Below are 23,887 nucleotides of genomic sequence, written 5' to 3'. Positions count from 1 at the left end.
CAAGAAATTATCACAGAAAACTTCCCTAATATTCTAGAACCAGAGGGTAAAATAGAAACTGAAAGAATCCAATGATTACCTCCTGAAAAAGATCCCAAAATGAATACTCCCAGGAATATTATAGCCAAATTCCAGAGCTCCTAGGTCAAGGGGAAAATTGCAAGCAGCTGAAAAGAAATAATTCAAATTTGGGGGAGCCACAGTCAGGATAACACATGATTTAGCAGTTTCTACATAAAAGAACAGGAAGGCTTGGAATATGATATTCCAGAGGGCAAAAGGAGCTAGGATTACAACCAAGAATTACCTACCTTCCCCTTCAGGGGAAAAAAATGGATATTCAATGAAAAAGAGGAGTATGGACCATACCTGATAAAAAGATCAGAGCTGAATAGAAAATTTGACTTTCAAATACAAGACTGAAAACAGGCATGAAAAGGTAAACAGGAAAGGGAAATCATAAGGGAGTCAATAAGATTAAAGTGTTTACATTCCTACTTGGGAAGATGATACTTCTGACCCCTGAGACCTCTTCAATTATTAGGGCAGTTAGAAAGAGTATACATAGGCAGAAGACACAGGTGTGAGTTGAATATGAGATGATATAAAAAAAATAAAATTAAGGGGTGAGAAAGAAGAAAGCAGTGGTGGAAAGGGCGACATAGGATGGGGTAAATTATCTCACATAAAAAAGGCACAAAACCATTTACAATGAAGAGGAAAAAGATGGGGGAGGTGGTGGGGAATACTCCATCCTTAGACTTACTGGAACTGGCTCAAAGAGAGAGTAACATACACTTTCAATTGGGTATAGAAATCTATCTGATCCTATAGGAATATAGGAGTTGAAAGGTATAAAAGAAGAGGAGGGAGATGATTGAAAGGAAGGCAGTTTGGAGAGGCAGTAGTCAGAAGCAAAACACTTTTGAGGAGGGGCAGGGTAACAGGAAAGAAAGTAGAATAAACAAGAGGAAAACAGGATGGGGTGAAATATAAAAAATCTTGCAGCAAATTTCTCTGCTAAAGTCCTCATTTCTCAAATATATGGAGGACTGAGTCAAATTTATAAAAATAAGAGCCATTACCCAATTGATAAATGATTAAAATATATGAACAGGCAGTTTTTTTCAGATGAAATAATCAAATGTATGGCCATATTAAAAAAATCCTCTAAATCACTACTGATTGTAGAAATGAAAATTAAAACAATTCTGAGGATCACTTCACACCTATCAGATTGGCTAATATGACAGAAAAGGAAAATGACAAATGTTGCAGGGGATGTGGGAAAATTGAGACACTAATTATAATGTTAAGCAGGGTGGGACTTTTTAGTTGCCTTCTCTTTTGGAATGCTAAGTACATCAAGTGCTTTTGATCTAGTCTTGCCTTTGTTTGAATCAGAAGTCTTTGATTTGATCAAGAGTCTTTGACCTGCTTAAGCTATGGGAAGGCTTAAGTCACATGGGTTTGAGGCACATGGTTTTGAAGCATGGTTGTGATGTCCTCTGACCCTGAACAGGGTATATAAGCTCTGAGGTTGGCACTTTGGGGCTCTCACTCACTGAAAGAGTGTGCTGTGATTTGACCAGATGAGACTCTGGGTAACCTCTGGAGCCCCCTGGCTTTGAAAACCCAGATGTTGGTGCATCTCTGTGGTAACTGTATGTATTTGTGCTTATTTGCTCTGTTTATACAACGTATGCTTGTAATTTCTGTTTGTATTCTCTCTGAAGTTCAGGGTGCTGGCTTTTCCCCTGAATTAAGGGAATGGTATATGTATGTTTAATTAAAGTGAGATTGTTAACCCCTTGCTTTCCTTAGAAAAACAGATCAAAGAACCTGTGCTAGCAGCCCTCCTGTGTGCTGGTATTGTTGGTCTTATGCCCCCACAGCAGCTGCTAACAACATTGTTGTTACAGTAATGCACAGTTGGTGGAGTTGTGAGCTGATTCAACCATTTTGTAGAGCAATATGGAACTATGCGTAAAGGGGTATAAAAACCATGCTGGGTCTGTAAACCAAAGAGATAAAAAACAAAAAGGAAAGTAGCCTAAATATACAAAAATATTTATAGCCATTCATTTCCAGTGGCAAAGAACTGGAAATTGAGGGGATGCCCATCAACTGGGAAATGGCTGAAGAAATTGTGGTACATGATTGTGATAGAATACTATTGTGCTACAACAAATGAAGAACTCAGAAAAACCGGGAAAGACTTACAAAAACTGATGCAAAGTGAAATGAGAACTAGAACACTTTTTCACAGCAATGTCAATATTGTACAATGGTAGGCTGTGAATAACTTAGCTATTCTCAGCAATACAACGATCCAAGAGAACTCTGAAGAACTTTTGATGAAAAATGCCGTCCACGTCCAGAGACAGAACTGATGGAGTCTGAATGTAGATCGTAGCATACTTTTTTAACTTTTTTTATTTTTCTTTACTTTTATTTAATTCTTTATTTTTCTGTTGTTTTTTTTTTGGAGGGGTGAGGGTCTATGTTTTCTTTCATAACATGACTAACATGAAACATGTTTTGCATGACTACGTGTGTATAACCTATGCAAACTGCTTACCTTCTCAATGAGGGGGGAGGGGAGGGAGAGAATTTTGAACTCAAAATTTTAAAAAATATTAAAAATTGTTTTTACATATAATCAGGGAAAAATAAAATGCTAAACAAATAAAAAAAGACGAACATCAGAAATCAGACACAGTGTAGCTCATTCTGACAAAAGGCATTGCACAATTCATAAGATGAAGAAAGAGTTGAATACACTAGTCATATATAGATAGAACCACTAGTTTAGGCCTTTATTACCCCCTGCCTCGACTATTCCAATAGCCTCCTAATTGGTTTCCTTGCCTCAAATTTCTCCTTCCTCCCCTCCACATTTGTCAAAGCTAACAAATCAACATTCCTAAACCACAGGTCTGCTCAGGTCACTCCCCTGATCATGAAGCTCCCTGTTAGCTCCAGGATACAGTACAAACTCAACTGCTTGACACCAATCTCTTCACAATCAAGATTAAACCAATCTTTCTACATGTTAGTCCCCTCAAGATACACTATAGCCCAGCCAAACCAGCCTTTGTGCAATTCATCACAAAGGATACTCCATCCATTAGACATCTCTTTGTCTTTGTACAGGCTGCCTCCCAACCTAGAAGGGAATCCCTCCTCTCCTCAGTATCTAAGAATCTCTAACTTCCTCCTAATTTAACTCTTATGTGCCACTTTCTACACAAGGTCTTTCCTGATCTCCACATGGGACTTATCCTCAGAACTAACCTATGTTTCTTTTATATACAAATACATAACAGTGGTTATATATCTGTATATATTATACATATTATATATTATACAATCTTTTTCCTCCACCAAAATAAAAAAAAAAGTTTCATTTTTGTCTTTGTGCATGCCTGGCACTATGCTAAATACTTTACAAAGACAATCTCTTTTGATCCTCAAAACAAACTTGGGAGAAGAAAAATGATAATAAAAATGATAGGAATAACAATAACAGCTCATAATTATATAATGCTTACTGTATGTCAGGCACTAAGCTAAGTGTTTACATTTCTTTTTTTCTTTTGATCCTCATAGCAATCCTAGAAGGAAGGTGCTATTATTATCCAAATTTTACAGATAATGAAACTGAGGAAGGCAGAGGTTAATTGGTTTGCCAAGGGTCACACAGCTAGTAAATGTTTGAGGCTGGATTTGAACTCATCTTCCTGACTCCAAGCCCAGCATTTTATCCTCTGAGTCAAGTCGATGCACTACTAAGATAGCATGTAGCATACAGTAGGCACTCAATAAATGCATGTTGAATGTTTATTGATCAATTGCTATGTATTCTGCAAAAAACAGATCAATACTAGTATAGTAACTAAGTCCTTGTCCATCATCACAAACACACAAAACAGCCTCCACTGTACATTTAGGATAATGGTACTAGTATGAGCAGTCATTTTTAATATAAATAAAAATAAGTTAGGATTTATGAAAGGTGGGGCATATTCATTATATTTTAAACTCTGACAGAGGTAAGCCTCTAAATCTTTGAGGAAGTTTAAAAGTTGTCTGGCCCAAGATAAAAAAGTTTACTTGGCCTCTTCATCCATCCCTCTCAAAATACTATAAAGAAGAGTTTGCCAAAGTTTCAAGGTCCATGAGACCTTTATATGGCTTTTTTTTTTAATGTTAGAGAACCGCAGTCCTTGGCACAGTGACAAGGTGAGTCCCAGAGGTAATGAAGTATGCAACAATTCAACATTTCCAACATGAACCCTTTTTTCAAGAAATCCTTTTAAACTCTGAACAGCTATTTGAAAACTACTTCTCTTTATTATCATTTTTAAAAAATAGCATATGGCTAAAATATATTTACTATCTTCAAGTACTACCAAAAAAAAGAAAAAAAAAAGATCTTGGAATCATACTACGTCAAAACAACATAGCATGATTATTACAGAAGTTAACATGACATTGAGATACACTTGAAAGAGCTTAACATTAACAACCAGACCTGGGGCCCTACAGCATACCTAGCGCTGGGTTCTACATTTTAAGATGATTTCAAGAAGCTGAAGATAGCACAACTTAGAGAAGTAAGAAGTGTAAGTAATGGCTGTCTGAGTAAAGGTTTAAGAGTTGACATTTTAGAATTGAAGAACAAAATATGGCAAAAGTAATTTAACAAACATTTAGGTAAATGCAGAGTTATCTTAAGGAGGCAGGCAATGGGCCAATTTTCATAAGAGAATGAATGTCTCCTTAGCAGCTAAGCACAGAGAAGAACTTTAGGCTACAAGTAAGGTTATTTATAAAATCAACCTTCTTGGAGATCTATAGAAATAGTCCAATAAGAGCCCTTCTGGGACGATTGGAGACATCTGTCTGAAGTGTAGAATGAAGGTCATACCAGATCCCTTCCAACTCTCTGATCTTAACTGGATTTTCATTTTTGTCAATTCACATAAAGAATTGAGTGTCTCTGTTTTATGTTTTCCTACACTGTGAGGAAAAGAAATAAAGTCAAAATATTATGTCAATATCAAGGACATAGTTTATTAAGTGTCTCCTGGCTGTATGCTGTCATACTGAAGACTATGGAGTTACTATTTATGATCTCTGACCTGTTTCCAAAGCCCACTGGAAGCCCAAGATGTAACCAGAGAGAACTTGTTCAATTGAAAACCTATCGGCTTCATTTTTTCCCCCTTTAATGACAAAAATTTCCTCACCTCTTGGTTCACTGATTCTACAAAAAAGTGGCCATTTTATTTGAATGGAGTGTTTTAAATTTGTGGGCTTCCAAGGAAATATCATCTTGAATCACTTCTGAAAGACAGATAGAAAACAGCTAAAGTCTGACTTCTGAGCTAACTTCACATGTGAAAACACTATGTTACTAAAACAGACCACATGTGACACCTAATTCCAAGAAAGAAAGAGAGAGGAAAAAAAAATCCTACAGTGATGTTAGCTATATATAGAGCAAAAACAAAAAGAACCAAGAAATACTTAGTGCCACAGCCTGAATTATTTGAGGTGATGATGAAAAATGAGACACACTGTAGAACAGTGGAAATAGAGACAACCTTTGAGACAGGAAAAAAGCCATGAGTCCTACCTCTGATATAATGGTCATATGATCATGGCAAGTCACTCAATCTCCCAGAGTCCCAGATGACTTCAAGATGATGGAACCTGAATAACCAGGAAGACAGTAGTACCCTCATAGAAATAGAAACTTTAGGAATAGCAGTAGATTCTTAAAGAACGAAACAAAATAAGAGGAATTTTCCAACACATTTAGTTTAAAAAAATATTTTTATTTTGAATGTTTCCCAATTACACAAAAAAAATTTTAATATTCATTTTCAGAAACTCTAATTTCCAAGTCTTCTCCCAATGTACTATTCCTATAATGCCCATTGAGAAGGCAAGCAATATGATATCATTTATACGTGTGAGGGTCATACAAAACATATTTCCACATAAGTCGCATTACCAAAGAACGCACATTGAAAAAAAATCAAGAAAAATAAAATTAAAAAAAAAGTATGCTTCCAACTGCACTTAGAGTTCATCAGTTCTGTCTCTAAAGCTATATAGCATTTTTCATCATGAGCCCTTGGTCTTGATCAGAGTAGCTAAGTCTTTCACAGTTGATCATCCTTAAAATACGGTTGTTTCTATGTACAATGGTCTCCTGGTTCTTCTCATTTCATTTTGTATCAGTTCATACGAGTCTCTCCAGGTTTTTCTGAAACCATCCCGTTCATCATTTCTTATAGTACAATAGTACTCCATCACAATCATATACCACAATTTGTTTGGCCATTCCCCAATTGATGGGCATCCCCTCAATTTCCAATTCTTTGCTACCACAAAAAGAGCTGCTGCAAATATTTTTTGTATAAATAGGTCCTTTTCCCTTTTCTTTGATCTCTTTGGGTTATAGATCCATTAATGATATTGCTAGGTGAAAGGGTAAGCACAGTTTTATAGTCTTTTAAGCAGTTCCAAATTGTTCTCCAAAATGTCTGGACCAGTTCCTAACTCCATTAAAAGTGCGTTCATGTCCCAATTTTTCTGCATCGCTTCCAGCATTTGTCCTTTTTTCTTTTCAGTCATGTTAACCAATCTGATAGGTGTGGGGTGGTGTCTCAGAGATGTTTTGATTTGCTTTTCTCTAATCACTTAGAGCATTTTTTTTAATGTGAGAATTGATAGCTTCGACTTCTTCTGAAAACTGTCTGTTCATACCCTTTGACCATTTAGCAATTGAGGAATGATTCATATTTTTACAAATTCAGCTCAGTTCTTTATATATTTGAGAAATAAGGTTTAAATCAGAAAAACTTGCTTTAAGATCCCCCGCCCCAGTTTCCCATTTTACTTCTAATTTTGAATGCATTAGTTTTGTTCATGCAAAACCTTTTTTTATTCCATGTAGTCAAAATTATTCACTTTACTTCTTGTGACTGTCTCTTTCTCTTGTCAGTCATAAACTCTTCCCTTATCCACAGATCTGGAAGGTACATTTTTCCATGCTCCCCTAATTTACATGTGATCACCCTTTATGTGTAAATCATTTATCCATTTTAACAGCATCTTAGTATATGGTGTGAAGTGTTGGTCTATGCCTAGTTTCTTCCAAATTGATTTACTGGTTTCCCAGCAGTTGTCAAATGGTGAGTTTTTACCTCAAAAACTTAGATCTTTGGCTTTATCAAACACTAAATTACTATGGTCACTTCCTACTGTGTACCTAATCTATTCCACTGATCTACCACTCTATTTCTTAGCCAGTACCAGACTGTTTTCATGATTATCACTTTATAATATAGTTTGAAATCTGACACTGCTAAGCTGCCTTTTTTCACCTTTTTTTCATTGATTCTCTTGATATTCTTGACCTTTTGTTTCTCCAGATGAATTGTTATTATTTTTTTCCATCTCTATAAAGTAAATCTTTGGTAGTTTGGTATGGCAATGAACAATGAACTTAAAACTGTCATTTTTATCATATTGGCTCAGTCTTCCCATAAGCAATTACTATTTCCCCAATTATTTAGATCTGTCTTTGTGTAAAAAGTGTTTTATAATTGTGTTCATATAGTCTCTGGGTTTGTCTTGGCAGGTGAACTTCTAAGTATTTTATACTGTCTGCGGTTATTTTAAAAGGATTTCTCTATCTCTTCCTTCTAGGTTGTGCTGGTAGCATATAGAAATCTTGATGATTTATGTAGGTTTATTGTAAATTCTGCAACTTTTCACAAGTTGTTAATTGTTTCAAATATTTTTAGTTGATTCTCTAGGGTTCTCTAAGTACACCATCATATCATTTGCAAAGAGGAATAGTTTTGTTTCCTCACTGCCCTTTTCAATTCCTTCAATTTCTTTTTCTTGTCTTACTGTATAGCTACAATGTTGCCTAATAGTGCTGATAATGGACGTCCTTGTTTCACGCCCTACCTTACTAGGAAGAGTTCAATTTTATTCCTGTTATATATATTGCTTGCTCTTTCTTTTAATTACATACTACTTACCATTTTAAGAAAGGCTCTACTTATTCCTATACTTTCTAATGCTTTTAATAGGTAGGAGGTATTGAATTTTGTCAAAAGCTTTTTCTGCATCTGATATAACCAGATGATTTCTGTTGTTTTGTTATTGACATGGTCCACTGTGTTTACAGTTTTCCTATTATTGAACTAGTCATGTACTCCTGGTCTAAATCCCATGTGACCTTTGTGATATATTACTGTAACTTCCTTGCTAGTATTTAAGATTTTTGTATCGCTATTCATTAAGGAAATTCATCTACAATTTTCTTTCTCTGTTTTGCTCTCCCTGGTTTAGGTATCAAAATCATATTTGTATCATAAAAGGAATTTAGTAGGACTCTTTGCCTTTCGAATAGTTTATGTAGTATTGGGATTAAGTCTTCCTTCAAAGTTTAGGAGAATCTCCTTGCAAATCCATCTGGTCATGGGGGGGCGGGGTTCTGAGGAAGTTCACTGATAGCTCATTCAATTTCTTTTTCTAAGACAGGATTATTTAAGTATTCTATTTCCTTTCCCTGTTCATCTGGGCAACTTATATTTTTGTATATTCATTTTGTATGCATCCATTTTACTTAGATTGCAAGTTTTACTGGTATATAATCTATAGCATTGAAGAATGGCTCATATTTTTATAAATTTGGGTCAGTTCTCTACATATTTGAGAAATCAAGTCTTTATCAGAAAAAGCTGCTGTAATATTTCCCTCCCCTTCCCCCAGTTTCCCATTTCACTTCTAATTTTGGCTGCAGAATAACTCCTAATAATTGCTTTAATTTCATCCTTATTGGCAGTGAATTCATGCTTTTCATTTTTGATACTGGTAATGTTTTTTTTAGTCAAATTAACCAATGGTTTATCTATTTTTTTTTCATAAAACCTGTGTTTTATTTTTTGGTTCAATGATTTTCTGACTTCCAAATTTATTAATCTCCTTTCGATTTTCAGGATTTACAATTTGGTGTTTAATTGAGGAGTTTTCATTCGTTCTTTTTATAGGTTTTTTTTTTAAATTGCATATCTGATTCATTGATCTGTTCTTCCTCTATTTTACTGATGTAAGCATTTAAAGACATAAATTTCCCCCTCAGTATTGCTTTGGCTGCATCTCATAAATTTTAGTATACTATCTTATTTTGTCATTCTCTTTAATGAAATTATTTATTGTTTCTATGATTCATTTTTTGACTCGATAATTCTTTAGGACTAGATTATTTAGTTTTCAACTAGTTTTTATTTTATGCTTCCACAGCCCTTTACTGAATGTCATTCTTACTGTACTATATTCTAAAAAGGATGCATTTAATATTTATGCTTTTCTGCATTTGGTTGTGAGGTATTTATGCCCTAATACATATGTCATTTTTGTGTAAAGATACCATGTACAGTTGAGAAAACGGTATATTCCTTTCTATTCTCATTTAATTTTCTCCAGAGGTCTATCATATCTAACTTTTCTAGCATTCTATTTGTTTCCTTAATTTCTTTCTTGTTTATTTTATGGCTGAATTTATCTAGCTCTGAGGAGGAAAAGCTGAGGACCCCCACTATTATAGTTTTACTATTTCTTCCTGTGATTCATTTAATTTTTCCTTTAAGAATTTGGATTCTATGCCATTTGGTGCGTACATATTTAGTATTGATAATACTTTATTGTCTATGGTGCCTTTTAGCAAGAGGTCATTTTCCTGCTTATCTCTTTTAATTAGGTACATTTTGGCTTTTGCTTTGCCTAAGATCATTACTGCTACTTCTGCTTTTTTTTTTTTTTAACAACAGCTGAAGTATAATAGATTCTGCTCTAGCTCCTTATTTTAACTCTGTGTATGTCTTTCAGTTTCAAGTGTGTTTCTTGTAAACAACATATTGCTGAATTCTGGTTTCTAATCCATTCTGCTATGTTTCCATTTTATGTGTGAGTTCATCCCATTTGCATTCACAGTTATGATTGTTAACTCTACATTTCCCTCCATCCTATTTCCTTCTGTTTATCCTTCTCTGTTTTTATCCTGTTGCCCTCTCTAAAGTTTATTTTGCTTCTGACCACTGCCTTCCTTTATCTGCCCTCTCTTGTGTGCGTGTGTATATATGTGTATGTGTGTTTCTTCTCTTTGAACCAATTTAAATGAGAGTGAGGTCCAATTATTTCCTGCCACCCCCTCTCCCACCATTCCCACCCTCTCACCTACCCCCCATTGTAAAAGGTCTTCCTTTCGTGCCTCTTTTGCATGAGCTAATTTTCCCCATTTTTCCTCTCTCTTCCCCCCTCTCTCAGGGCCTCCCTTTTCTCACACAACTATTTTTTCAACATCCCAACATCATAATGAACTGATTCCTGCACCCCCATCTATATAGATGCCTTCTAACTGCCCTAATGATGAGAAAGTTCTTAAAAGTTACATATATCATCTCCCATACAGAAATATAAATAATCTTATTGAGTCTCTTTTGATTTTTCTTTCATTACTATCTTTTTATGCTTCTTTTGAGTTTTGTATTTGAAAGTCAAATTTTCTATTCAGCCATGGTTTTTCATCAGGAGTTCTGGTCTTTTCATCAACAATGTTTGCAAGTCTTCCTTTTCACTAAATATCTACTTTTTCCCTTGATGGATTATGCTCCATTTTGTTAGGTAGGCTATTATTCATTGTAATTTTAGTTCTTTTGTCTTCCAGAATATTAAACTAGAAGCCCTCTGCCCCTTTAATGCTAAATCTTGTGTCATCCTGATTGTGACTTAACAATATTTGAAAGTTTCTTTCTGGCTTCTTGAAGTATTTTTTCCTTGACCTGGGAGCTCTGGAATTTAGCTATAATATTCCTGGCAGTTTTCATTTTGGGATCTCTTTTAGGAGGTGACTGGCAGACTCAATTTCTATTTTACCCTCTGGTTCTAGGAAATCAGGACAGTTTTCCTTGATAATTTCTTGAAATATGATGTCTAGGATCTTTCTTTGATCATGGTTTTCAGGCAGTCCAATAATCCTTAAATTATTTCTCCTTGATCTATTTTCTAGGTCATTTGTTATTCCAATGAGGTCATATTTTCTTCTATTTTTTCATACTTTTGACTTTTGTTTTATTGTTTCTTGATATCTCATGGAATCATCAGCTTATCCACTTGCCCAACTCTAATTTTTAAGGAATTTTTTTTCCCTGTCCCCCATTTATTCAATTTTCTCCTTTGACCCTGTCTATTTTCAAACATGTCTGTTTTTGACTACCCCCTCCCCCAATCTGCCATCCCTTCTATTTCCCCTCCCTCTTATCCACTTCCCCCCTACTCTCCTGTAGGTTAAGATACCCAATTGAGTCTGTTATTCCCTACTTATACCAAATTCGATGAGAGTAAGATTTACTGATTCTCTTTCACCTACCTCCTCTTCCCTTCCATTATAAAAGCTTTTTCTTGCTTCTTTTATGTGAGATAATTTACCCCATTCTATCTTTCCCTTTCTCCTTCTCCTAATATATTCCTCTCTCACCCCTTAATTTTATTTTTTTAGATATCATCCCTTCATATTCAACTCACCCTGTGCCCTCTGTCTATATGTATGTATATCTGTGTGTGTGTGTATATGTATATACACACATATACATACGTGTGTGTGTGTGTGTGTGTGTGTGTGTATTCCCTTCACCTACCCTAATACTGAGAAAGGTCTCATGAGTTACAAATATCATCTTTCCATGTAGGAATGTAAACAGTTCAATTTAAAAAGTCCCTTATGATTTCTCTTTCCTGTTTACCTTTTCATGCTTCTCTTGATTCTTGTATTTGAAAGTCAAGTTTTCTATTCAACTCTGGTGTTTTCATCAAGAATGCTTGAAAGTTTTCTATTTTATTGGAAATCCATTTTTTTGCCCTGAAGTATTATATCAGTTTTGCTGGATACGTGATTCTTGGTTTTAATCCTAGCTCCTTTGACCTCTGGAATATCATATTCCAAGCCCTTCCATCCCTTAGTGTAGAAGCTGCTAGATCTTGTGTTATCCTGATTGTGTTTCCATAATACTCAAATTGTTTCCTTCTGGCTGCTTGCAATATTTTCTCCTTGACCTGGGAACTCTAGAATTTGGCTACAATATTCCTGGGACTTTTCCTTTTGAGATATTTTTAAAGATGTGATTGGTAGATTCTTTCCATTTTTATTTTACTCTCTGATTCTAGAATATCAGGGAAGTTTTCCTTCATAATTCCTTGGAGGATGAGATATAGGCTCTTTTCTGATCATGGCTTTCAGGTAGTCCAATAATTTTTAAATTATCTCTCCTGGATCTATTTTCCAGGTCAGTGGTTTTTCCAATGAGATATTTCACATTGTCTTCCATTTTTTCATTCCTTTGGTTCTGTTTTATAATATCTTGATTTCTCATAAAGTCACTAGCTTCCACTTGCTCCAATCTAATTTTTAAAGTAGTATTTTCTTCAGTGATCTTTTGGACCTCCTTTTCCATTTGGCTAATTCTGCCTTTCAAGGCATTCTTCTCTTCATTGGCTTTTTGGAGCTCTTTTGCCATTTGAGTTAGTCTATTTTTGAAGGTGTTGTTTTCTTCAGTGTATTTTTCAGTATTTTTTTAGGTCTCCTTTAGCAAGTCATTGACTTGTTTTTCATGGTTTTCTCGCATCCTTCTCATTTCTCTTCCCAGTTTTTCCTCTACTTCTCTAACTTGCTTTTCCAAATCCTTTTTGAGCTCTTCCATGGCCTGGGACCAGTTCATGTTTTTCTTGGAGGTTTCTGTTGTAGGCTCTTTGATTTTGTTAACTTCTTCTGTCTGTATGTTTTGGTCTTCTTTGCCACCAAAGAAAGAATCCAAAGTTTGAGACTGAATCTGGGTGCGTTTTCGCTGCCTGGCCATATTCCCACCCAACTAACTTGACCCTTGAGTTTTTCAGTGGGCTATGACTGCTTGTAGACTAAAGAGTTCTATGTTCCACGTTTGGGGGGGAGGTGCCAGCTCTGTCACACAAGCACTACTCCTTCCCCAAGAACCCCCAACCCAGACTGGGCTTAGACCTTCAGCAGGCTGTGCACCCCTGCTCTGATCCGCCACTTAATTCCTCCCACCAGGTGGACCTGGGGCCAGAAGCAACAGCAGCTGTAGCTGCCCCACCTCTGCTGCCCCCGGGGCTGGAAGCCGAACCGTGAACTCCTTCCACTCTCGCAGCTTTTCCCACTTACCTTCTCTGCTGTCTTTGGTGTTTGTGGGTTGAGAAGTCTGGTAACTGCCACAGCTCACTGATTCAGGGTGGAAGGGCACATTCCACCCAGCTCCTGGTCTGCGCTCCTCACGCTGGGCTCTGCTCTGCTCCCAGCTCCTAGCTCCCAGCTCCGTGTGGGATAGACCTCACCCAGAGACCATCCAGGCTGTCCTGGGCTGGAGCCCTGCTTCCCTCTGCTTTTTTGTGGGTTCTGTCATTCTAGAATTGGTTCAGAGCCATTTTTTATAGGCTTTTGGAGGGACTCGGCAGGGAGCTCATGCTGGCCCCTGCTTTCCACCCGCCATCTTCTATATTACAATTTTTAAGGAATTATTTTCTTCAGTGAGCTTTTGGACCACCTTTTCCATTTGGCTAATTCTGCTTTTTAAAACATTCTTCTCCTCATTGGCTTTTTGGAGCTCTTTTGCCATTTGGGTTACCCTATTTTTAAAGGTGTTATTTTCTTCAATATTTTTTGGGTCTCCTTTAGCAAGCTGTTGACTCTTTTTTCATGATTTTCTTGCATCACTCTCATTTCTTTTCCCAATTTTTCCTCTACTTCTCTTACTGGATTTTCCAAATCCTTTTTGAGCTCTTCCATGGCCTGAGACCAATTCATATTTTCTTGGAGGCCTTTGATGTAGGATCTTTGACTTTGTTGTCTTCTTTTGGCTGCATGTTTTGATCTTCTTTGTCACCAAATTAAGATTCTATGGTCTGAATTTTTTACACTGTCTGTTTGTTTTCCCAGCCCATTACTTGACTTTTGAGCTCTTTGTCAAGGTATGACTGCTTCTTGTGGAGTGTGGTGAAGTGAAGAGTAGAGAGTGCTCTGTCCCAAGCTTCAGGGATTTTGGCTGTTGTTTTCAGAGCTACTTATAGACACTGTAAATCTTCAGTTCTTCCGAGGTGGTATGATCCAATGAGAGGTGTTTACTCCTATCCTGGCTTGTGTTCTGGTCTGAGTGATCTCGGGCACTCTTTTCTGCCATGTAACTACCAGGAGGACTCCCCTCTCCACAGCTCCCCCACCCCCCAGAAGCTCTTCCACACCAGTGCTCCTCCTCACCCCAGGACCTCCAACCAGGAATGCAACCCAGATCCAAGCAGGGCAAAGCAAGAGAATCCTGCTTCAATGCCAGCAAAGAGATCCTTGCACTCCTGCTCTGATCAGCCACTTGATTCCCCCCACCATCTGTGGGCCTGGAACTTCAGAGAAATCTTTTTCTTCAGTGAGCTTTTGTATCTTTTTTTTGGTCAATTCTGCTTTTTAAAGTGTTCTTTTCTTTAGTATTTTTTGTGACTATTTTACCAAGCTATTAATTGTCTTTGCATAATTTTTTTTCTATCATTATCATTTCTTTACCTAATTTTTTCCTCCACCACTCTTATTAGAGTTCTAAAATTCTTACTGGGCTTGTCTCCAATTCACATTTTTCTTTGACGCTTTGCTTATAATGTGTTTTGACTTTATTGTCTTCTTCTGAGTTTGTGTCTTGATCTTCTCTATCATCATTTTTTTTTTTATGGTCAGGTAATTTTTTTGTTGTTTAATCATTTCCTCACCGTATTTCTTGATTTCGCACTTTTTGTTAAAGTTGGGCTCTGTTCTTGGTGTCTGGGAAAGAGAGACACTATCCCAAGCTTCAGGCTTTTGTTTTCAGAGCTAGTTCTGGGGTTTTGGAAGTTTTCAGTGCTTCCCATGTGGTATGATAGGGGTAAAGATGTAGTCATAGCCCTATTAGTCTATGCTCTGGCCCTTACCCAGGAAGGGCCCTTGATCCTTTGAGACTGCAATCATTACTGCTCCTTAGAGTCCCTTCTCCCTTGGAAGCAGAAGTGCTTGTGTTCCTCAAGACCTCTGCTGTCTTTTGACCAAAAGTGCTCCACTCCACCCTTGAACCATTATGACCCAGAAGTGGGTTTAGGCAGAGGTGCTAAACAGCACTCAGTCCTACATCCATTGCTAGCACAGGGGTCCCCTGTAATCTCTTTCTGAACAGATGCCAGGTCCCTTTACCATCACTGGCTTGAGACCTCCTGAAGCTGCTACTGCTTCTGTTGTCACTACCTAGTCCTACCACTGGTGTTCCAGCCACATGGGCTCTGGGTCAGCTTCTATCCCAATGTCACAGATCATTCCTTCAGACCTCCTAAGTTGGTTTTACCTGGAAGAATGTCTCACCCTGACCTTTTGTTGGCTCTGCCACTCCTGAATTCAATTTGAGTCATTATTTGAAAGTTTAGAGGGGAATATGGGGAGAGCTCAGATAAGTGCTTCCTCTACTCAACCATCTTGGCTCTGCCCCAGAAGTGACCCGAACAGATTTCACATCCAAAGTATTTACTACGAGTCAGAAATTCTCTTAAGGCCACAAGTTTCAGGCTATAAATTGCCGATCTGGATTAGCAGAGGGAGTTTCCTCATTAAGAATTCCCCATATCAATTAAATCACAAGTATAGACCAGATATAAAGTGGAACCCAAAGCAGAATCATAACATGCTACAATACTGAAAAATATTTAATGTTCACTATGAAGAAAACGAAGTCAAAATCCAATTTTTCCCAACTAGATATTGCTGAAATAGGTGTAACATAAGAAGATACACTAAGTCCTAAAACTTTATCCACAGTTACTTACTAAACATGTCTACATATTTTTAGAGGACTATTTCCAGTATAAAATAAGTTGCCTGTGGGCCACATGCAGCCCACAACATTTTTTAGTGTGGCCTGATCCAGATTAAAATGCAGGTGAAAAATATTTAGCAAAACAAATAAAAATACAATAAAACATAGATGAGATAACATTTAAAACTAAGTCAACATGTAGCCCACAGGGAGCCTTATGTATGGATTAGTGGCCCCCTTTTCTAGTTAAGTTTAACACCAATGATCTATAGACTTCAGGCAACCACAATCATCATGCATAAGTTTTACATTTATGAATATACAATTACTTGTACATATTGATGAGTCAAAATAATTTTATAACTATTTAAAATTAAATCATCATCAAGATGTTAGTTAAATTATCTTGGCAATTTAATGCATTCAAGTTTATAAACTGGAATAGAAGCATAAAGGGCTAATTACTCCTGGTTATTTCAGTTCCATGTTAGTCACTGTTCAGTCAATCAATTAATTAATCAATAAGCTCATACTTCATACCAGCTACTGTTTTAGACTCTGGTGATACAAAGACAACAATAAAACTATTGCTTCCTTCAAGAACCTTGCATCTAATGGAGAAGAGGCATACATGAACACAAACATAGAGAGTAAAATAGTGGGTAATTTTTTTTTTCTTTTAGAGGAGAAACACTAGCAGCTTTAGGGATCAGGATAAGCTTCATTCATGTAGAAGGTAATACTTCATCTGAGCTTTGAAAGGAATTCAGGTTTCTAAGAGGCAGAGGTGATGGGGAAGTGAATTCTAGGATGGAATCACACTCCTGTGCAAGATTGAGGAAACAGGATTTGTGAGCAAAAGCCAGGAGGCTAATTTGGCTGGGGGATAGAATGCATGAAGAGGAAGAATGGGAAATAAACCTGGAAGAGTAGATTGGAGCCAAATTACATTTGACTTTAAATGCTAAACAGAGGAGACTATATTTGTTTTCCTAGAGGCAATAGGGAGCCCCTGGAGTTGTTGGTTTTTTTTTAGCTAGAGGACTGACATGGTGTGGTGGGTGACAGATGAAATGACTGAGGAAACATAGGTTTGAGTTTCTGAACATATGAATTTATTAAATAATGCATGCCAACTGCATACAAATGGGACCAAAGGCCTCCTCAGCTTCGGCAATGGACACCAAATACAGGGGGAGGACATATTTTTATGTATTAAAAACAATTAGATAAGACCACTTAATCAAAAGAAAACAATTAGCAGGGTAGCAATGAGGATACAAAATTAGGTAATCTGATTTCTAACTGGAGGAAAGATTAGAGGCTTTCCAAGTGGAGAGGGGAAGACTAAACAAGTGCAAATCCCTGATATCAGAGGGAGAAGAAGAGAAAGAAAGAAAAGGGAGGAAGGAAGGGAGGTAGACATAAAGAAAGAGAAGGACAACTGTTTGATCTTTTTTTTTTCCTACTAAAAGATAGTAAGAGCTAGTAGCCTTCCCTCCACCCTTCTATCTATAAATACATACATGTGCAGTAAAACCTAGGAGTCCAAGTTCTAGTCCTGGATGCTAGTAACTAGCAAGGTGACCTTGGATGTATCACTTCATTGATGGGTCTCAATCTGTTTAGCATGGTAGAAAAAGACTTTGGTTTGGAACTGGAAGAGATCTGAGTTCAAATCCCACTTCTAACACAAGCTAAATGACATGGGGAAAGTTTCCTATTAAACTCATTTTTTTTTTAATTTGAAAAAATGAGCATAATAATACCTGTACTACCTACCTACCTATGTTATAGGATACTTTGGGAGATCAAATGAGATAATGAAATTAAAGTACTTTAGAGCCTACAAAGATAGCTACTATCTTTATCCTATGTTACAAGGATACCTAAGAATCAAATTAAATAAACAGAAATAAAAACACCTTTAAAAGAAGCATAAAAAGAAAAAGAGATATGTAAGGTAATAGTATTGTCATTCTATGAAGAGTTACTTGTACAGAGACACAGTGTTCAAGTGGATAGAGAGCAGACCTCAAAGCCAGAAAGACCTGAGTTCAAGTCCTACCTCTCAAATATACTGGCTGTTATCCTGGGCAAGTCATGATCTCCTGAAGACCAAAAGTTGCAGGAGTTAACTTCCATTAGAAGAGAGATTTTTCCTCTTCTGGGAGTTCTCTATAACAATGAAATCACAGGTCCAGTGCCTATCTCTTTCCATGAGTTTGTAAGAAATATTCCCAAATGCAAAGTCAATCTTCATGAAAATGGAGAGACAGAAGATGTGCACTTACCATGTTTTCCTCTTGAAATGTCCACATATTGGCAAAGCCTAGGATGGGTAATGGTCTTGAGGATTTGAAAGCGTCCCAAGATTTTGATGGAGTTAGGGGTCAGAGGCAGGCCATTGCTTCCACAAACATCATGTGGCAGAGCAGACGCAAAGAAGGTAAAGGCACCTATTTCTGCATCCTTCAAAGGAAACATTTTTTCTCTTTCTTTCGATTTCTCCCGTTCAGTAAAAATGTTGGACAGTACTATAAAATAAAAGAAATTTGAAATCTCAAAAACATGTATGATGCTGTTTTTAAATGTGCCCAGCACAATGCCTAACAAATAAAAGGTACTTAATAAATGCTAGCTGATTTACTGCTAATTTATATACAACTTTTACAGACAAATGTCAAAACTATACACTTTGTAGATAAAATATAAATGTTAAACTTCCAAAAGAATTTTGAAGACTGAAAACAATACTCAAACAAAACAATCTTGGAACTAAGGCTTGCCTAAGATATTCAAGCAACATAAAGATAATAAAAGATGACATTCAATTCAATCCAACAAACACCGATTAATAAGCCTTTATTATGTGTCCTAAGGTACTGTGTCTTCAACATCCAGTCTTCATGTAGGCTGAGTTTTGAATAGTGATAGAGTAATTCAGAGTTCTTGAATCATCAAAGATCTTCTCTTTATCCAAAAGGAAGCAGGTAGATGGCTCAATGGATACAGCACCAGGCTTGCGTTAGGAGTTCAAATTTGTCCTCATGCACTTACTAACTGCATAACCCTGGACAAGTCACTTAACTTCTGTTTGCCTTAATCCGCTAGAGTGGTCAAATTATTTTCCAAGCAGAAAAACTTTCACTACTTGACAGTTTTGCATAGGACTATAATTATGCTTATATATTAATTTCTCCCCCCCCCTTCAAAAAGAATAGTATAGATCTCCAAAAAAAAATAGGTAAGTATGTAGGCATAAAGATGTTAGAATAGCCAGGGGATTCTAACAAGAATGGAGCGCAAGTGCAAGAAGGATGTTAAAAAAAATAGGTAGATGAGAAATAGTAAACCACTCCAGTATCTTTGCCAAGAAAACCCCATGGACAGTATTTATCACTATTCCCCATATACAATATTTTATCTCCTCCATCCATGTCTCTGCATAAATGAATTTTTGGAAGGTACTTTTTCCAAATCTCCATCACAGCAGAATCTTTTCAAAGTTCAACCCTGGTGCCATACCCTTCCCAACCCTTCCCTATCCCCAAGCAATTTTTACCCTCATGCTTGAAACCATTTTGTGTTTCTTTGAATATACTTGTGCATATTTACTTGCATAAGTGTTGTATCCCCCTAGAAGAACGTCAGATCCTTAGAGAAGGAACTGTTTCATTTTGTCTTTGTACACTCAGAGCCTAGAATAGTCTCTGGCACCTGGAATACAAAGACAGAGAATTGTGCTTTCATTGGTAGAGGGCAGTCAGCAGGGCCAAATTTGGTCCTCAAGCCATAGTTTCAAGAACTCTAAGGGTACAGGGAACTCCAGAAATAAGAATTACCCTATGAATGGGTGAGGAACTTTTGGCCTCAAGGCCACATGTGGCCCTCTAGGTCTTCAAATGTGGCCCTTTGACTGAATCCAAACTTCACAGAACAAATCCCTATACCAACATAAGTGAGCACCCTCTGCGCAACTTAGAAAACTGCTTAAGAGAATTGAGAAGTTGACGTGCCCAATGATATGGTCAGTATGTTTCCAAGACTTGACTTAAACTACTCTGAAGGCAGCTGCTTCATGATTGATAGAAAAATTTCAGTCCTTCAATATTTATTTCAACTCAACAAAGTTAGGACTTCAAAAGACAAAAAAGAAAACAGTCCCTGCCCTGAAAGATAAGTAAATATAAAATGATTTGAGGAGGAGAGGACACTAACAATGGGGGTGAGGGAATCAGGAGGTTTCACAAAGCAGGTGGTACCTGAAAGAAGACCTATATATATACGTATACACACAGAGACAAATAATTATAATAAAAATAGAAGTGATATTTTCTACATATACCTAGCTGCTTGCTTTTTTTCCACCTCAATAGTCAGAAAGAGGTTCTGGTCCTTAGGTGGAAGCTTTCTGCTTGGCATCTAAAATGTGGATGTGAATGTGAATGCAAGCTGGGGGGGGGGGGAGGGGCAGTGCCCAGGAAATGTATGCACACAGTAGATGCTTAATGAATACAGGCTGAACTGAAGTGAATTTAGACAGTTACAGATTCCTGCCTGGTGATTTACAGGTTAACTTTTTCCCACAATTCTTTTCCCGCAATGAGGTCCTCACATCCCTTCCCACGTTCATTTCAATACGAGGATCTCTTCGGTCTCTGAGATGATGATGCTAAGACTAGACTGCTGCATCTTGAGCTGCTTAGTAAGTGCATAACAATCTCCCAAATTAGCTTTAGCAACTGCCAAGTGTCAGGTCAGGGAGGAACTCTGGACTTTATCTTTTGGCTTGAGGAGTTCCTAATAATGGCTTTATTTGATTCAAACATAAACTCATTAGGAAAAACCAACCAATCAATCAATATTTATTAATATAGATACTATGTGTCAGGCATAGTGGTTACAGTGGGATTACATTGTGCTAAGGGGGGGTGACAAGTGCAAAGACTGAAGCAATTCCTAATCCCCAAAAGTCTATATCCTGATGGGAGAAACAAGAGGTACCTAACTTTAGTGATCCAGATTTATTCTCCAGCCTTCTCTTATTGAATGAAGAAAGCAATGTTAATCAAACAGACACTAATTGATCTTCTAACAATTTCATCTTTAGGTCCTCTGACAAAATCAAGAGAAAGTGACCATAAAAGAGTTTGAAAAAAGTGAAGTTCTCCCCAATTTTCTGAAATATTTGAACTGTATTAAGGCAGAATTTAATTGGCCTAACTGGGGAAAGGAAACATGAAGATTACAATGATGAACAATTAAATGAATTCAAAATGTAAGAGTTTCTCTCTCAGTATCACATTTAAAGAACTTACTCATTATGTCTAAATGTTACCCTCTGCTAACACCAATTAATTTCCCTAGGTATTGTTCTTTTAGGGGCATCTCTGAGTTCCTCTTTTTGCCACCTTAGTCATATCCAACCAGCTGTCAAAGCATATTACATCCTACTTCATGAAATATCCCAGATCAGTTTACTTTCCCAAAAGTGACTCAATTGTGGCTTTAGAGACTGTCTCTCTCTCTCAGCTGGTCAAAGTATGTGAGAAAATGAGTTGAAAAGTAAAGATGGGCCACTAGAAGCAGAGAATGGTGCCATTTGGTGCAAAATTTGTGAGGAAATGGTTCTAAATCAGCTGTGTGAGATCACTTGGTATAATGGAAGAAGTGCTGGGTTTTGAGTCAGTTATCTTGGTTCAAAGCCTGTCTATGCTACTATTTGTCTAGCTATGTGACTTTGGGAAAATAACTGAACCAAATTCAGTTTCCCCATCTGTAAAATGAATGATTTGGTCATAAAATTCAGAGCTGGAAGGACCATTGAGTGCAGCCCCTTTATTTTACAGATAAGGAAACGGAGGCACAAAAGTTAAATGACTTGCCCAGGGTGTCACATAGCTAATAAATACCTAAGGTGGGAAAGGAATCCAGATCTTCTCAACTCCAGCATTCTAACCACTAAACCCCACTGCCATTAAAATGCTTAAATCTCTTGCCTCAACCACAAATCTATGAAACCATGAATGAGTCTAGCCAAGAAAAAAAGCCTTTCATGAAAATGAAGAACAGGGCCCTCTATGTGATCTGACTTAAAAAATGATGGTGACAGGTATCTGTCCCTAAATATCACTCTCCCATCTAGGTGTTTCAGAGCCTGAAATTCATCAGGCAGAAATTCATGCTTTTAGGTTACCTCAAATTATTTAGTGAAATACTCATGAGATACTATTTTTACCAGGATAAATTTAAATAGGACTTTATATTTTTTAAATAAAAGAAATAAGGGGTGCTGTTGTATATTGCCATTGAAGAATCAAGAGAGTACCTCCAAATCTTTCCAAAGAAAGTTTGTGATATTTCTTATTTCAGAGTTTGATGAGTCTGAGAATGCTAAAGTCCTCTTTTAAAAACAAAATATTCTACGCTGAAGCCAAAACTTTAAGGTTAAACAGGTCCAGTGGTCAAATTATTTTCCAAGCAGAAAAACTTTCACTACTTGACAGTTTTGCATAGGCCTATAATTATGCTTATATATTAATTCCTCCCCCCCTTCAAAAAGAATAGTATAGATCTCCAAAAAAAATATAGGTAAGTATGTAGGCATAAAGATGTTAGAATATCCAGGGGATTCTAACAAGAATGGAGCACAAGTGCAAGAAAGATGTTAAAAAAATAGGTAGATGAGATTAGAGAACATTAAGCTGAGAGGTGACCATGGAGATGTGCTATTTTACTTTAATAAAGGAAACAAATCAGGTGGTATTGATTTCACCTCATCAATATCCCTGACATCTAGTGCCTTCTCTCTACTCACATATCACACTGGTCCTCCATCAGGCCCAAATCAATTCTCACCTAGAATATTGTAATAGCTTTCTAGCTGGCTCCCTGACTCCAAATTTATCCCCCTCCAAAGCATCCTCCACACAGCTGCCAAATTGTTATTCTAAAAGCTCAGATCAAAAAACCATGTCACTCCACCTTGCTCAAGAAACTTCCATGGCTCCCCATTTTCTCCAGGATAAAATGCAAACTGCTAGGCTGGGCTTCACAGTCTGGCTCTAGTGTACCTTCTCAGGCTGATTACACACTACTCTCCTTACACACCATACAATCCAGTCAAATTGGCTTGTTTACTGTTCTTCTTAGAAGATTGCTCCTCTTGGAAGATAACCTGTCTCCTGCCTTTGCATCCTCCGTGTCTGGAATGTTTCTCTCTCTCTCTCTCTTTCTCCCTTCCCTTTCTCTCTTCCCCTCCTTCCCTCTATCCATTTCTGTCTCTTCTTCCCTTCTTCTGTCTCTCTCCTTTCCCCATTAAGGTGGGCTGCCTTCCTATGCATCCAGTATTTACTGTTACGTGTGAACAAGTTGTAACATAGTAGAATGCAAGCTCCTTGAGGGCATAGGACCTGACACATAGTGGACCCTTAAAAATGCTTGTTGATTGAGCTTTCTCCAATTAAAATAAGTCTTGAAACTTGCATTTCATTAGTTTTACCGGGCCTTTCTCCAAAATCTGTCTGGACACCATACTCCCCTAAACAACACCATTACCCCTTGGCAGAGCTCACTTACAGCAGCATCCGCCGACTTTCTGCACAAATAAGCACCGCATCCCAATGCCAAACAAGAGAGGACAGCCGAGTGCACCCCGATACTAAGGTCTGAACCGAAAGGGGGCAATTTTATAACAGGAAAAACGCTCTTTGACAAAGGGCTCTTCTCACGGGGTCGTTCCGTTCAGTGAGTTCTGTGGATGTGCAGAGAGATCAGGTAAAGGTGATACAATGGAAATGGCTCTGTAAGTGTTGGAACAGGGTTCCAATTCTGCCTGGGCGGCCTTGAGTCAATTACTTAACCTCCTCCGGCCTCAGTTTCCTCACCTGTAAAAAGAGGGGGGCTGGATCAAGTGGCTTCTGGGATTTGCTCCAGCCGGGCTGCTAGCAATGGCTCAGGCTGGG

At 37.4% G+C, this 23,887-nt stretch overlaps 1 protein-coding gene across 1 annotated transcript in view; it reads right to left on the bottom strand.

Moving 5' to 3' along the window:
• TBCK (TBC1 domain containing kinase) overlaps positions 1-23,887 on the bottom strand; it is a 267,622-nt gene that overhangs the window by 243,347 nt on the left and 388 nt on the right. The window contains exon 2 of the mRNA XM_036764745.1: positions 18,215-18,457. Coding sequence (XP_036620640.1) covers positions 18,215-18,407 — 193 coding nt within the window. The 5' untranslated portion in view covers positions 18,408-18,457. The remainder of the gene's footprint in view (positions 1-18,214; positions 18,458-23,887) is intronic.

The sequence above is a fragment of the Trichosurus vulpecula genome, chromosome 6, assembly GCF_011100635.1.
Source record: "Trichosurus vulpecula isolate mTriVul1 chromosome 6, mTriVul1.pri, whole genome shotgun sequence".
NCBI classification, from domain to species: Eukaryota; Metazoa; Chordata; class Mammalia; order Diprotodontia; family Phalangeridae; genus Trichosurus; species Trichosurus vulpecula.
This window is presented reverse-complemented; position numbering and strand designations above follow the sequence as displayed.